Source organism: Pygoscelis adeliae, unplaced genomic scaffold, assembly GCF_000699105.1.
Source record: "Pygoscelis adeliae isolate BGI_AS28 unplaced genomic scaffold, ASM69910v1 Scaffold113, whole genome shotgun sequence".
Classification (NCBI taxonomy): domain Eukaryota; kingdom Metazoa; phylum Chordata; class Aves; order Sphenisciformes; family Spheniscidae; genus Pygoscelis; species Pygoscelis adeliae.
The window spans coordinates 6,037,068-6,052,812 of NW_008825108.1; the positions used below are offsets into that span (position 1 = coordinate 6,037,068).

General features: G+C 37.7%; 1 protein-coding gene across 1 annotated transcript in view; it reads left to right on the top strand.

The window, feature by feature from the left end:
- Positions 1-12,924, top strand: part of ZFC3H1 (zinc finger, C3H1-type containing) — a gene marked incomplete at its 5' end in the record, with an annotated part of 43,529 nt that extends 30,605 nt beyond the window's left edge. Inside the window, 12 exons of the mRNA XM_009327667.1 lie at positions 790-1,027; positions 2,172-2,277; positions 2,355-2,553; positions 3,037-3,131; positions 4,232-4,342; positions 6,599-6,703; positions 6,801-6,966; positions 7,730-7,830; positions 9,011-9,112; positions 9,706-9,745; positions 11,889-11,951; positions 12,077-12,924. Of these exons, the coding sequence (XP_009325942.1) occupies positions 790-1,027; positions 2,172-2,277; positions 2,355-2,553; positions 3,037-3,131; positions 4,232-4,342; positions 6,599-6,703; positions 6,801-6,966; positions 7,730-7,830; positions 9,011-9,112; positions 9,706-9,745; positions 11,889-11,951; positions 12,077-12,214 (1,464 nt within the window). The remainder of the gene's footprint in view (positions 1-789; positions 1,028-2,171; positions 2,278-2,354; positions 2,554-3,036; positions 3,132-4,231; positions 4,343-6,598; positions 6,704-6,800; positions 6,967-7,729; positions 7,831-9,010; positions 9,113-9,705; positions 9,746-11,888; positions 11,952-12,076) is intronic.
- Between the last annotated feature and the right edge of the window lie 2,821 nt (positions 12,925-15,745).

Sequence of the window (15,745 nt, forward strand, 5' to 3'; positions counted from 1 at the left end):
ATTTTGCCTAAATTTGTAAGTACTTTCACTCCCTTGAAAGTGCATTCTTTGATTGTACTGCATTTATCCAGAAAAATGTTGGCACATCACTAGCTATGAGATTCTGTTCTGTTTTAGGAGCAATTGTGGTTAGACTTTGTCTAATTGCATGCTCTAATGATTCTATTTGGGATCTGCCAATTTAACTGGGCTATTCTAGTTTTGCATATGACTGGTAGGAAAATTTGAAGCAGTATCCTTGTTCTCAGTAACATTTCCAACACTTTTTTTTTTAAACAGTATGTCTAGAGATGGTGGTGCTTTCAGTAGACTTGGATAGCTGTAACTTAGTAGCTGTATAACTAGGACTTAATAAAAACAACCCAAAACCTAACAAACAAACAAAAACCCCAAAACCGCAAAACCCCGTAGGATATAGCAAGCTGAATCCAACTTGTAGATGAGTTGTCTCTAGAGCTAATGCATTATTTCTATGCAACTGGAAGTAATTGTCCAAGAATTAAGCAGAAAAATGGAACACATGTTTTCAAAGTCTATCTCTGTTCACGCTTCAAAATAACAATCTTCCTCATTTTTTCTAAACCTGTTACTAGAAATTATGCATACGATTTGAATACGGTCGCACATTCACATAAGCCAAATAGAACCATGATTGACATAAAGAATTAGTTTTTTTCTGTGGAAAAGATCGGAGAATATTAAAACTTACTTATCCTGTTTCCTTTTCTCATTCTTAGATCTTAAAGATTTTATAGTTGAAATACAATGTATTTCTTTTAACCTTTACAGAATGCTTTAAAATCAGCAAATGAAAAGACAATATCAGAACGCCTTACTGTAAGTGACCGTTGCTTGGCTTGGCTGGCTTACATTCATCTAACTGAATTCGGTGTTCTCCCAGTCAAGTTCTATGATCCAGCTAATGTCAGTCCTTCAAGGATCGTGAACAAAGAGCCATTTTTAATACCATGGCAAACAGTTCAAGATGTGAAGACTGATCCTGATACACTGTTAGCTATGTTTGAAGGTAAGATTAAGGAGGTAAACTATTTCGTACATTACTCAATTGTTGTAAATCAAGAAATATCCAACTTTTGGAATTTCAAGGCAGTGCAATATTGCTGATGACTATGTTAAGCTATTGGGATTAATCCAGTGAATGTTTCATCTTGATTTGAACAGAGGAGTGAGGAAAGTCCATGTTGTCCGGTACTTAACACACACACACACACACTGAGTTTTTCATCTATGGTTCAAAGCCATAGCTTTTTCTCTGAACTATGATATTCTATCAAGATAAAGACCAGTGGCTTGTGACAGTATGACATTGCTAGTTTTCTTGGGCTTGTGCAAGTGTAAAGCCAAGCTTCTGTTGTCGTTCTCTCTCTTACCCTCCCTCCCCTCAATGGGATGTGTCTATTGGAAAGTTACTTTCCTTAGAAGAGGCAGAGCGATGCATGTGTTTGTCTTCGTTCAAAGTTTAAGTAAACGGAATAATTTTTTTAAAGATGTAGAATGAAGATACTGGAAGAAATTGAATTCTTGACTTTTGGTACTGCCAGAGGTAGAGTTTATAATAGCGTTGTATAAATGTCAGTACTTAACGTGTTGGCCAGCAGCAGTATTGAATTGCTGCTGAGAATATATCTATGCTGCAGGTGGTAATGTAGTGTGGAAATACTCAAGGATAGATTGAGTGGCCCAGCTGTAGGAGTGAAGGCAGTCTAGCCATGATTATGGGGTGTTCATTGTTGGGTAACTTTATTATGCTGAGAAGAAAAAAAAAATCCTATATTAGTTTTTGTCTCAATAGCTTTCAGCAGCTATGCTGGAAATCCTGGAATGTAGTTTTAAATGTAGCAATACACTGCTATCTCTAATGTGGCTTTAACATCGCATTGGTAGGATGTTTCCTGGTTTTTAAATGAACGAGGGATGAAATTCTGAAAGACTTTTGTCTTTGCACTGTGGTGATAAGTGTTAAGAAAGCTTTTCCAAAGATGGTCGTCTTCCTTTTCTTAATAATTAGCAAAAGCAGCACTCTCAGAAATATCTTTCCACGCTTACGTATTTTCATTAGGTTAGGTGAGGCTTCTTATTATGTTAAGGCTTGAAGTAACTTTGACATTGCTTGAGGTCTAAAGGCTTGATTTTATACTTCTGTTTTGAAGATGCGGTCAAAACATGTACTGATGAAAGCCTCGAACCTGACAAAAGAATAGCTATCTGCTTTCCTCTCTACAGAAATATGATAGCTTTGCTGAAACTTCTTGAAAGGTAAGTTGTTTCAAGACACTTTTAATGGGAGTACTCAACTCTGCTTTTTTGAAAACTTAACTTTACTTTTCTTTAAGGTGGGAGTCTGCTGCAGAACTTTGTAGATCTTTATTGGAGCTCTGCCCTAACAACTGCCAGCTCTTGGAAAGTTTGGCCACCTTGTATTTGCACATGGAGCAGAGTGACAATGCCTACAAAGTGTGGATTGGAGCTTTTGAGAAGAATCCTCAGAATGCAGAAATTTTTTATCGGTTATGTAAATTCCTTGTTTCACAGGTAATACTCCACTCCAAAACTCATTTTGTTGGGTCTGCTGGCTTTATGAAGTTTGGGTTTTATGGGTTGTTTCAAACACTTACCAAATTGATTAATCTTCATGATATTTTTGTAATGTCTGGTATTCCTTTATATACATGGGGAAAATAGAATTGGCAAGATTAGTGGCATGATTAAAGATAATCAAAGGAATTACATAGTATCATAAATTTACAGTTTGGGTTGTTCTAATCCAGTGTTAATATCCTTAAGCAAGAATTATAGACACTAGCAGTAAACCCTGTAATATGTTTCCAGCTTTTTTCTGCTACCTGCTGACTGACCCAGTTAGACTTCATTCTTTAGAGAATTAAGACAGTGGAGCATTGCAGAGAGAGACACACCACTTGTTGTTATTTATTTATTGTGCTTAAAATGCTTGTCATTTTCAGGTTGATGTTTGATTTTAATATTTTATTTTTAAAAATAAAAACCTCAAAACAGGAAAGGTCAAGCAGCGTTCTTCCACTGTTGCAAGATTTTGTGGCAGCTTTCTTTGAGAATACATGCCAACAGCATGGTCCCATGGATCTCTTAAGGTACATTTAGAATATCTTTTTTCTATTTAAATTTTGGGAATATTGGCATTTTCTTGAAAAACAGGACAGTCTAGAACTTTTAAACTTCTATATTTTTAGCTTGGCATGTTTTGCTAAAACTTCAGTGAATTATGATTTTGTAGTTTATAAGGTTTGTACTAGTTGTTTGTGCATATACACTAAACTGTAAAACCACAAGCATTTAAAGATGAAACAGCCAGCAAGTTTAGTGTCTGGATTTGGGGAATGAAAATCAGTCATATGTATGTCAAAGTTGGTTGTCGTCTTCCTGAAAGACCTCAATTCAGAGGTCCAGCATGCTATTAATCAGCAAGATCATTATTGCTGAAAAGGCAGAGGCTCATTATCTAGCCTGCTGGTTGTCCACTTGAATTTTAACACCTAATTGAGAGACTTATAAAGCTGGGAGCCTGAAATTGCGTACCTAAACCACTATATTTAGGCACTTGCAAAAGACCTCAATTCAGAGGTCCAGCATGCTATTAATCAGCAAGATCATTATTGCTGAAAAGGCAGAGGCTCATTATCTAGCCTGCTGGTTGTCCACTTGAATTTTAACACCTAATTGAGAGACTTATTGACGCTTTGAAATATATAAGTTCCTTATAGTCAAAATAGATGCCTCTGAAGGCCTTCAAAGGAAGACCTTCTGCGCTAAAGCTTATGCAGATGAGGCTTTGAAATGTTTTTATCTCCAAGTTAGGTGTTAGCTTTTATTGCTGCTTACATTTATTTGCATTAAATTTAGTACTGGCAATGCAGCTTAGCTGACTGTATGTAGATGTTTGTACCTTACTTGATGTATTTTATGTGGGGAGGGGGAAGTCTGAGATATAAAGCAACATTTTACTTTGTACGTAATGAGGGAGTAAATGCTTTCTTTATTAACTACTTCTATACTTCCGTGTAATGCTTTCTGTATAAATTGTGTCTGGTTAGAGTTAAACTAAAATCTAGGAAAAGTGCATCTGTCTCTAATATGTCCCATGAACTGGATTTCAGAACTAAATGTTGTATCCATATAGGACTCTTCCATGCAGAGGGTTATTCTCATCTACTACTACTTTTTTCTCCTGTAGATATCTCTTGAATTTTCCAATGCCAATTGAATTTACATCACCTCTCTATAAAGAACATCTTACGGATGATGTTGTAAACCAGCAAATCCCATATCTGTGGCAGACCTACTGGTGAGACTTTCTACAGTATTTCTGAGACACAGCTATTGGGTCTGAGCAAATTGCATTTTCAAAAGCAGAACATTCATTATTTGCCTAAGGGTATACCACTTTGAGTTCTTTCAATAAATGATCTGCCCGTCCTTAGAGAACCTACCTGCCTGCTGCACAACAGAGACAATTTTATGGAACTGTGAATTGCATGTCAACTTAAATTCTCCACTTGAGAAATCTTTCAGAAATTCTGCCCTATGGGAACAGTAACAGGTGTGTTCACCTCACAAAATGATTTTTTTTTTTGTTTTACTTTTGTTTTAGGTTGCTACTGCTAGTAGTGTTCTTCTCTCTTCTGGCTTTCAGTTGTCTCCTTTTTATTTTACAATAGTTTCCCCCACTGTGTTTGACTTAGTTTAGCCCTGGTCTCCCCACCTTCCTTGACACACGGTTTCAGCTGTTTATGGAGCTGTTATGAACAGGCTATAAAAGTTGGAACTAGCCACAGACACCCCTCCATAGCAAAGTAATACAGCAAAGTCACCTTTTTGTCTGCAAGAGATTGCAAAGGTGACAGATCTTTGTCATGTATACACAATCTTTTTTTTTGTTTCTTCCACTATTCCTTTCCATAGCAGCAGTATCCAGGATTGGCAAGCACCAAAGTATTAGCCATCTATAACTTACTAGTATAACTGTGGTTATCAAGGTGTTGACTCAGGCTGTTGAAGTTTACCACTTCATGGTCTGGGTTTGTCAATCTTCACAGGTAGCTATTTGGCTTTTCAGATGAGTAAAGGGGCAAAGATGATAATGCTTCAGATACTGACTGAGGACTCCTCAGAACTCCTTCAAAACTGTTGCTTATGTATAGTTTTCAAGAAGATCTTTATATAAGGTTTAGATTAAGTTATCTTAATGTTTTCTCTTGATACTGTCCATTAATACCAACTTAAATAGATTGTTTTTTAGAAAATACTTACCTCTTTTCAAGTTCAATTTTAAGTTTGGTACTTGCACAGTAGAAACATTTGTTAGAAAGACACTTGAGGTCACTGTTTAGTCTAGTCATTAGGGACCTTAACTTAAGCTCAGATACTCCTGTATTTTAGCACCTGCTTCTTCTAGTGTTCTTGAAATAAGTGCCTAAATTACTTTCAGAGCTAATAATTGAGTGTTTCTGTGATTGAGTTTTGCTACAGTAAGTGCCTAGGTATTTGGACCTATTGTATGTCTTTCCTTTTTTCAGGTACAGAGGACAAAAGACATAAAACTTCTCTTTTACCAAGTGAAAATAGTCAGATTGAAATCAGCAAAGCCTCAAAGCTCAAGGAACAATGTTTTACTTGGAAAGATCATTGTGTGTGTGTACACGCGCGCAAACTTACACGCTTTTTTAGAAAGAGTAGCAAATTGGTGATTTAGTTTGTAGTTCTTGGGGAAAGCAGGACTAGAATCAGGCACTCTGATTATGTGACCCTAGTCAGGAGGAGGGTTCTGTAGCAAGGTAGCAACATCAGCCCTATCTTATTTTGCATTTCTGTAGTCTTCCTCTTCATGAGTGGTTTGTTCACCCCCCCCCCCCCCCCCCCCCCCCCGACTTACTGTTTTACCTTTTTTTCACTGTTACTTTACACTTTGAAATAAGGATTGTTCACTGAATTGTGGTCAAACAATGTCTACTTCTGTCTTTGGTGAGGTCCTATATGTTGGTCTGACCATATGTTTCTTTGAGGAGCCGAGGAACAAAATTAAGGGGGTTTTTGACTGTTCTTGTCAGTTGTTGTTTTTTTTTCCTGAGATGATCAGCATATTTCTACCCCAGATCCCCAGTAGTATTTGTTTCAGAACACTAATTTTGTTGCCACAGTCTGATACCATTTCTCAAGTGGTTTTAATCTGACTTTGAAATTTATTGTTCTGGAGCTTTCCAGATGGAAGCTCAAGACTTGTCTCCATTCTGTAGCAGTCAGAACATCCCTATTATAAGGATTAGTAAAAGGGTACTTTACAAGAGTAGAAGGCAATTCGTAATATTTCATTTCTATTTAAGTTGAGTTGCATTTTAAACTGCATGGTTTCTGTATTAGTCCTTATTATCTGCAGTTGAGACTTACTCATTTTAATAAGTTGACTGATAAATTAGTCCATAAAACTGAAAACACTGTTTTTTTTTTCTTGCATCTCAGAGTGGGAAGTTCTTTGTTGTTTCTTATTCTTAATAACATGCATTGTTTATGACATACAACACATTTTAACTTTTAATATAAACAGTTTGTGCCAGTCTCTTCATGCAAGTGTTGGTGAAGCACTGGATGCTTATGAAGCAGCTCTGGGGGCAGTGATGCAGCAGGAAACTGTTCAGAACATCTGGCTGGAGTAAGTTCTTAAGGGAGGAAAGTAAATTAATCTTAAAACTATTAAGTGAAGGCTACCAGAACCATCTTTTTTCTTTTTTTTTTTCTTTTTCTTCCAGTTACCTTGTTTTTATCAATAGCAAAGTTGTTGGATCCAACAACAAAGTTCAAGAATTCAAGCTTTTTACTGACCTAGTGAACAGATGTCTGGTTACAGTCCCCACACGATACCCAATTCCTTTTAGTACTGCTGATTATTGGACCAATTATGAGTTTCATAATAAGGTAAAAATGTGTCTGTGGACAGTTTTAATTAAACAAAGAGACTGATGACCTTTTAGCAGGTACCTGTAATTTATTTGTTCAAATACAGCACCACAGTAGTATATGAACACTGAGAGCTAGGAATTAGTAGAAAAAGAAACAAGTATCTGAGGAGAGTAGTGTTCTGAGCAGACGACTATGTAGCAGTGACCTTATGAATAAAGGGTATGTAAGGCAAAAAGAAACTTTATTATGGCATGCTTTAATACTGTGAATACAGCTGTTAATGACAAACTATTCTTTCCTAGAGAAAAAAGAAAATGTGTAAGGGAGGGAGGAGATGGTTGAGCAAGACAGGTCTGCAGAGCAGTTACACTGGCAGATGGAAACTGTATTTAAGCTGTCAGTTTTGATCATAGAAATTACAGTGGTTGAGAAACAGAAGAAATAAAGTAGAAGTAGGAGTAAAAACAAGTTGAGGACCTATACAGACAGAATAAAGCTTATAGAAACCCTGGGTCCCATTTTGCTAACATCCAGTGCAGTTCTCTTTACTCACTAAATGCAGGCTGGAAGGACTAAAATATGTGGTGTTAGCAACTTGACGCTAACTTTTTATTGCACGAATTGATTTCTGTACCCTTGAGGGATAAGGTTTGTAGTTGATAAGGTTTGTAGGTGGTAACTCACTTTAGTCATAATGTTCACAGTTCGTCATTCCATTATTCTTAGCAAAATTAGACAGGTATAAAGTAGATTAATGTTTATAATTCAAATTCTACAGGTAATTCATTTTTATTTGAGCTGCATTCCAAAATCTCAGCATTCCAAAACCTTGGAACGGTTTTGTTCTACCATGCCTGCTAATCCTGGACTTGCACTGAGGTATGTAAAAATAATTGTAATCAAGACAAACAGCTGGTTAACATAACTACTGTTTTTTATGCAAGACATGCATGATTTGCTTTCCACTACAAAAGTAAAACTCTTCCTTTATTGCTGCATGTTGCTTGAGGCATATTGTGCCTTCTGACATCTCGATCTTTCTTGTATTTGACAGGGTTCTGTTTTATCTACAGAAAGATTATAATTATACAGGAATTAACCCTGCATTGTACATGATGAGTACAAATGGTCAAAATTTCAAGTGTGTAGAGAAATGTCAGATATGTAAGATATCAAGATAACAAGATTAAAATCTTGTTACTTAACAATCTATTAAAAGTATAATTCCAGCACAGAACAAATAAAAATGGATACACTAGTGTGTAACAGTACTACCTTAAGGCTTAACTTGACATTTATTTAGCAAAGATAAACCATTCTTAATTTTGAAAAAATCTTACGGGAAACAAAAACAGTTAATGTAAGCATCGCACTGATTCTTACTTGAACAGTATTTCAAAGTGTAATCTTCCAGGATTAGAGAGTCCATGTTTTACCGTATTCAGCTGCAGTGAACTCATGAACATTTGATTGAATAATTTTGAAAAGTCCCCAAACGCTTACTGTTCATCATCGACAGTGACCCCAAAGAATTCAAAGCAAGACTTGAAATAAGTGTGTGTGGCTGGGGGCGTGTGGAGAGCATGACACACCTGTCTTTGGCACACGAAGTTGAATGGCTGCATTTTAAACCAAGTTGTGATTCTGTCTAGATGGAACTTGCAGCTTCCTTAGACAATGTTGATACTACATGAAATGGGTGAGCAGAACTGACTGAACAGTATCGCCTAGCCACATGACTATAAAACTAATTAGCCTCCTTTCAAATGTACAGTGCATGCTAAAAATGGATCTTGTAATGTGCCAAGATCATATTTTCTCTCTGATTTCACACTTCTTAGTTGTTCTCTGAAAGTGTGTCTTAACTTTTTTGCTTTGTTTTTGTTCGGAGAGCATGTTCAGTCAATATCGAATATGGTGGCTTGGGGTTTTTTCATACTTGCAACTCATGGCTCAGATTAGGTATAATAGATTTTGTGTAATGTGTTAGTATCTTTGGGTTGCTTTTCTGTTCCCAGTGATTAGAGCAGTGTTCCTTTCTCATGAATACCTTTTACAGACTGCTTCTGCGATACTGGGAGGAGAGCAATGTTCAAATTCTGAAACTGCAAGCCAAGATGTTTACGTATAATATCCCAACATGCCTGGCCATCTGGAAAATGTAATGCAACAGTCATACATCTGTTTTCATAGATATTGCTTTTGTTTATAAGGTTTACATCACAAAGGTAAATCTGAAACATCCTTCCAGTTGGGCTTGTACTGGAAGTCTCTCTTTCATTAGCTTATTATTTAAACAGTAACTGTTACAACAGACAGAGGTACTGTCACTTCTTTAAAATGAGAAATGGAATTTCCCTTTTGGGGAAACTTATGTGAATGGATATTATGCAGATAAATATGAATGATGTATTTACAAGTTGCCTTTTTAATTCAACTATTGACTTCTGTCTCCCCTTCTCTACCCTCCCCTTTATATATCACAATAGCAGTAATCTCCGTTATCCAGTGATGCTGAACTGATTTTTTTCTTCAGTGTTTGTTCATAATGGGGAACCACTGAAATGTCTTGCTCATGTAAGGTTGTTTTTAAAAAATGGCTATTTTTATCTTTTCACTGTAGATTAACATCATTGGAAGTTAGTCAGTTTCTTTTCAAGGAATTTGTAATTCCATTCCACAGTCAGTATTCTGCCACTAATGGCATTTAAAATCATTCAAGAATAAATATTTTTATATATTTCTTTTCCTCAGAGCCATTGCTGCCGAATGCTTTCTAATGGGACAAAGAGAAGTAAGTCAACACAGCTTACTGAAATGAGTAATTATAAAGTTCTGTAAAACTTTTCATACCTTGGTTTTAACCAAAGCAATGGTCATCTCTTAAACCCAAGATTTCTAGATAGTTGAAATATTCTATGCATAAACACTGAAGCATTTGCCTCAAGTGTGAGAAATATCTTTGGCAATCAAGGTAGAATGGATTATATCATGAGTACTTGTGCACACTGTTTGTGTGTATCTTTCCCTTACGGAGGGGTTGTATTCTTCTCCCACTCTTTTTTTTTTTTCTTTCTTACCTGGAGGAGATTGCTAGCACTTACAATATGGTAGAGGGAAGGAAGGATTGTTGTGCTGGAAGATGCTAATGACTGTCTTTACTAGTAGTTGGAAGGGTGGGTCTGCCAAGCCAATGTATGTAGAGAATTTGAGTAGTTCCTCACCCCACCAAAGACATCAGTTCTTTTTCTCCAAAAATAACAGGTTTACTCATTGGTACTTTGGGGAGGGAAGTATTTTTATCACTATATACAAATACACGAGGGTTTTGGCACAGCAACTGAGTCACTTTTCAGTTCAAACAGAATGGATCTTCCTGGTGTTGTTGCTGTCACCTTCAAAATATTCTTCTGCCTGTGGAAAGATGCTGTGTATTGGGGGGGATCACGAGGCCCTGGGTTTGCGACTCACCACTTGTTTGTGGTGTTCCTGAGCTACTTCTCTGCTGTATCTTGGTTTGCGTCATTCTCGTAGCGGCTGATTCTCAGCATGTTTCTCTTCTGTCAGTAGTCTTCCTTTTGAAACAGTATTAAAGCTTTAACTGATCCATAGTGGGTAGCATGGCTATTGTTAGACTCACATATGAAATCTTTTCCTTCCTTTTTTACTGAATGTTTAAAGAGAACACCCCCCAAGCAGACAGTTCTTTGGTTTGTAAGATCAAATGGTTCAAAGTCAGGAGATACCAAAGGCATGGTTGCCTATTCAACCTTAATTCTGTCTTCGTGTTGATGGTTTGGTGTAATCTGTAATTAGTCACAGATCTCTGCTTCAGTCATTGTATTAGATGGACTATATTGTAAGGCACTGCCTATAGTGAGGCTGGTGACTTAAAAGGTCCCTGCTTTGTTTGGTTAGAAAGTTAGAAAAATAGATTTCAAATGAATCAAAAAGAGGGTCCTTAAAGAAAATGAACTAATTAAAATGAAGGCATATGTAAAACATTGTAGCTGGATTACACCCAGAAGAAATCTTGTGGTTTTCTTCTGCAACCACCTGACTAACTATGCGGTGTGGAGTAAAATCACTTAAGTAGGCACACGCAGTGCAGTTGGCTTTTTTGGGGGGTGCTTAGTTTGGGATGTAGTGAGCACTTACAACTGTTTACACAAATCAGTGACCGTTCCAGATAACTGGATTTTCTAGTAAACAAGTAGGATATTGTTCTAAAATTGAATTGTGATTCAGATCCTGGATTTCCTGTTCCTGGAGAACCCGTCACTTATTCCCTTCAACAGGTCATGTAAAGGTTTGCTAAAAGAATATAAACACGAGTATTTAAAATGCCAACAAATACCTCCCCTAATGACTCTCTGATTAAAGTTGGTACTTCAAATACCGGTAGTTAAAGGAGACTTGAGTAAATACTTGCATTAAACATTTTGGTCCTCTATTTCCAACCATAAAATGGTAAAACCATTTTTTTCTTTTTAGAGTTGCAAAGACACATACTGATTGTTAAAGCACAGACAGATAGATGCTGAAGGAAAAAAGCCTACGAAACAGTTATTTTCATTGCAGGGCTGGGATGGTATGCAATAAGCAAGACCTTGAGACTACACGTTGAGTGGTGAAAGAGAAATATTCAGTAAGCTGCTTCATTCCCTGAGCGTGTTCCATCCTGTGCAATGAATGAGGCAAGAGTCTTGTGAAGAAAAATAGAATGTCCTCACGTAATTAATCATGTGCATACAAGGGTCAGAATTAAGGTCAGGCATAAACTTGCCTTTGCTTTTAGGTAGCAATTTCATGCTTGACTTTGGAACTTTTTTAAAAACAGATTTTAAAAATTATTGCAAGAGGTTTTTGTGCTTCAAATCAGTCATTCTGAGTGCACGAAACTGTGCTGACTTTTAATACTTGTTTTTATTTTACAGGTCCATCATTTATATCAGAGAGCCCTTCAGAAGTTACCTCTATGTGCAACACTGTGGAAAGATGTAATGTTTTCTCCTTATGATTCAGTTTGAGGTTTCATATAAATTTTCTGCATATCCCATATCCATAGATGTGGTGATGCTCAAGCTCTGGCTAAATCTTATATCTGCTTCCCCATCTCTTACAGCAACTCTTGTTTGAAGCATCAGGAGGAGGTAAAACTGATAACCTGAGAAAACTAGTTTCCAAGTGCCAAGAGGTTGGAGTCAACCTAGATGAGCTTTTAAATTTAAACACTTACAGAACAGAAAGCAAGAATCACTGAACGCTGGGTACGGTCAGCCATAAGTCCTATTAAATGCCAAAATCAGTTGAATGATTCTTCAGGCTGATCCGTGCCTAAGATCTGTGTAAGGCAGATGAGTATTGCTGAGCATATCGAGTCTCCAATCTGCTTTCCTTGAACCTGGAAACAATTAACGTGACCCTCCTCTGGAAAAATGAACTCCCTGTCTGGCCTTGCTTCTGGGCCCTGCCAGATTCTCATAACGTCATCTACGTAAGTATAGTTAATCAAAATGACAGACATTATTTTTTTAATGTTTTCTTTTTATTTTCTGTTTTCTTTGTTTTGCTGTTCCTGATTCACTTGACACTCTCGCTGATGCCTGAGAGATCTGTGTTTGGGATTAATTTACTGGGCTGTGTTTACAGTAAAAAGCAAGTAGTCCATTTTGGGTTTTTCCTTTTTTAAACCTTTTTTGAGACTTTTTCATTACAGGATTTAAAACAAAAGCAGCCGCTCTTAAGGAAAGTGTAACTGCCGTGGCCACAAGTATGCTTCTTGCACTTGAAGGCTCTAAGAGGGTTGCTTACTGCCCTTTTCTGCATTGGACTCACGGCAGAGACTATTAAACTTGAAGATTAAAGAAACTATTGCAAATGCCAGTGCATCAGAATCTAAGAGTGGTCAATTATGTGCAATTTTTTGTAAAGAAATTTTAATTTATAATAAAGTTTAACAGTTTAAAGAAAGTTAATATTGATCTGTTTTGTATCGGTACTACCTTGTAGTATTACAGGTGTTTTTACAGAGACATTTTCAATATAAGCTGACCTTTTAAAAAAAGAATCTGTTGTCTTTTGTTATTTTGATCAAAAGGTAGGAGGATGTGGTTGAGCGACCTGCTGTGGATGTAGAATAACTACATCTCGATGGGTTTTTTCCTCCTCCTCTTGCTTCAGGTACACAGATGTTTGTCCCCTAACAACTATTCTGTCAATAATACCACTTCAGTAATGGAAAGTATGTTTTTTATATTTTAATTAGATGAGGCCCACTTTCCGAAGTTGCTACGTGTATGTTGCAGAAAGATACTGTCAGCCCACTGAACCGGTTATGGCGCTGTTCACATCAGGTTGGCTTTCCACCTGTTTTTCCATCTGTGCCAAATCATATCAAAAGATGGTTGTAGTACCTTTTGCGTAGGTGATTTATGAAGATGCTATGAAGACAGTGAACAAGTGGGCTTTGTGTTTGAGGCAGTGGTTTGTGACACATACCTTCCAGTAACTTTCAAAACCCTTACTTTGTCTGAAGTTACACGTGAAGCAGCTCTCTTAAAGGAGAGAAAAGTGGGAAACACTGGTTTTCACCTAGGAGAATGGAGAGTGATTCTGCACCTTAAGTCCTTCTAGACAACTCTTGTATTTAAGCATGAATTATGAGTAAAACTTCAAATACCCACTTTAATGGTGGTGTGGTTTAACCTCAGCTGGCAACTAAGCACCACACAGCTGCTCACTCACTCCTCCCCAGCGGGATGGGGGAGAGAATCAGAAGGGTGAGGTTGGGGTTGAGAGAAACTCATGGGTTGAGATAAAGACAGTTCAATAGGTAAAGCAAAAGCCGCGCACGCAAGCAAAGCAAAACAAGGAATTCACTCACTACTTCCCATCGGCAGGCAGGTGTTCAGCCATCTCCAGGAAAGCAGGGCTCCATCACGTGTAATGGTTACTTGGGAAGACAAACGCGATCACTCCAAATGTCCCCCCCTTCCTTCTTCTTCCCCCAGCTTTATATACTGAGCATGACATCACATGGTATGGAATGTCTCTTTGGGCAGTTTGGGTCAGCTGTCCTGGCTGTGCCCCCTCCCAGCTTCTTGTGCACCTCCAGCCTTCTCAGTCGGTAGAGCATGGGAAGCTGAAAAGTCCTTGACTAGTGTAAGCACTGCTTCGCAACAACTGAAGCATCGGTGTGTTATCAACCTTGTTCTCACCCTAAATCCAAAACACAGCACTGTACCAGCTACTAGGAAGGAAATTAACTCTATCCCTGCCGAAACCAGGACAAATGGCCAGGTTTTCCTGCGGACTACAAAACCAGCACCAGAAAAGCTGACTCAAACCCATTCTTCGCTGTAGTAGAGTGGTATCCTGATTTCTTCAAAATACTTCTGTGGTACAGCTCAGAATGAAAAAGATTAAGACCGTAGAAGTGCAGTATTTAATTTTTTTTATTAAAACCCCCTCAAGTATGGTAAATGCTGGCTTACGTTGCCCAAGTATTTTTTCAAAATTTGTCTTTAAAACTCTGCTGATAAGCAGTTGATATTTTTCTGCAGCAACACCTAAACACCTGCAGTATTTATTTTAGTGGGATACCATTGTACGTATTCTGCTGTTAGAAAAGCTTAACACTGTCGAGGTTTACAGCACTTCTAACGCTGTCTTACGCATTCCCTAGCTTAGGCTTGTTTTACACTTAGGACTGTTAACTTTGTTACCTTTCTTACCTTGCTGTACAGCAACTTTATAACTAAAGGCCTAGTGTCTCTTTCTAAGGAGACCTTAAGCTTTAAATTTTCATCAGGGATTAATCATAGGTACTCTGCCTCAATGGCTTTTCACATACTTGGAGATAAGGGGAGGGGGAACCAAAACCCCACAATATTCTGTCTGCCATTGGCCTTAATCCACATTGTTTTAATTAAGATACCTCCTGGTTTATATGTGGCCTTTTGACCCAATTTTGCTTGGCTTGATGCTACGTGAAAGTGACTAATCATAATGGGAATTGTTCATTTAGGAGCTGGAATGAAGAAGTATGGGGAGGCTGTATAGTCTCTAGAGCAGCACAAGCACTTTTTTTCCACCAAGCAAGAAACAAAATGCACTGCTGGGTAATGTAGAAATGCCAGGGAGGATTTAGTGCTTCCGCCGGTCTGCAGTTACCATGGAATCCTTTCCGTGCTCTGGTATTCTGGTAGTTACAAAGAGGGCATTCCGTTTAAGAAACAAACAAGGTGGTTTCTTTCTGTCATTTGGAAAACTTCATTAATTCATCACCAGGAAGAATGACATTTAACCAGTGGTATTAATCTACGCGTTAGTCTTTTAAATTAGTGATCTCTCCTGAGGACATCTGTTCTACAAGAAATAAATTTCAGATTACGGGCAATAGTGGCGAATAACTGGGAAGAAAGGATAACTTCAGTCAATCAAGCAAAATACCAGCTGCTTAAGAGGAAAAATAACTTTAGCAGGAAAGCACAGTAATTTTTAACAAAACTATGCTGCTACTTCTTCTATGCTCAGAATGGCTACCTTATGAATAAAAAAACCTGATTATTTGGCCTTTAGTTGAAGTTTTTCTGGAAATGAGGTCTAGGTCTTTAATAGTACTGCACCAAACTACTCCCATTATAGTATTTTTCATTTCCTGGCTATTGCAAAGACACAACACCATGAACAAAACATCCAGCTGCATTTATTAGTGTCATGGTTTAACCCCAGCCAGCAACTGAGCACCACATAGCTGCTCACTCACCCCCCCCCCCCCCACCCCCCACCA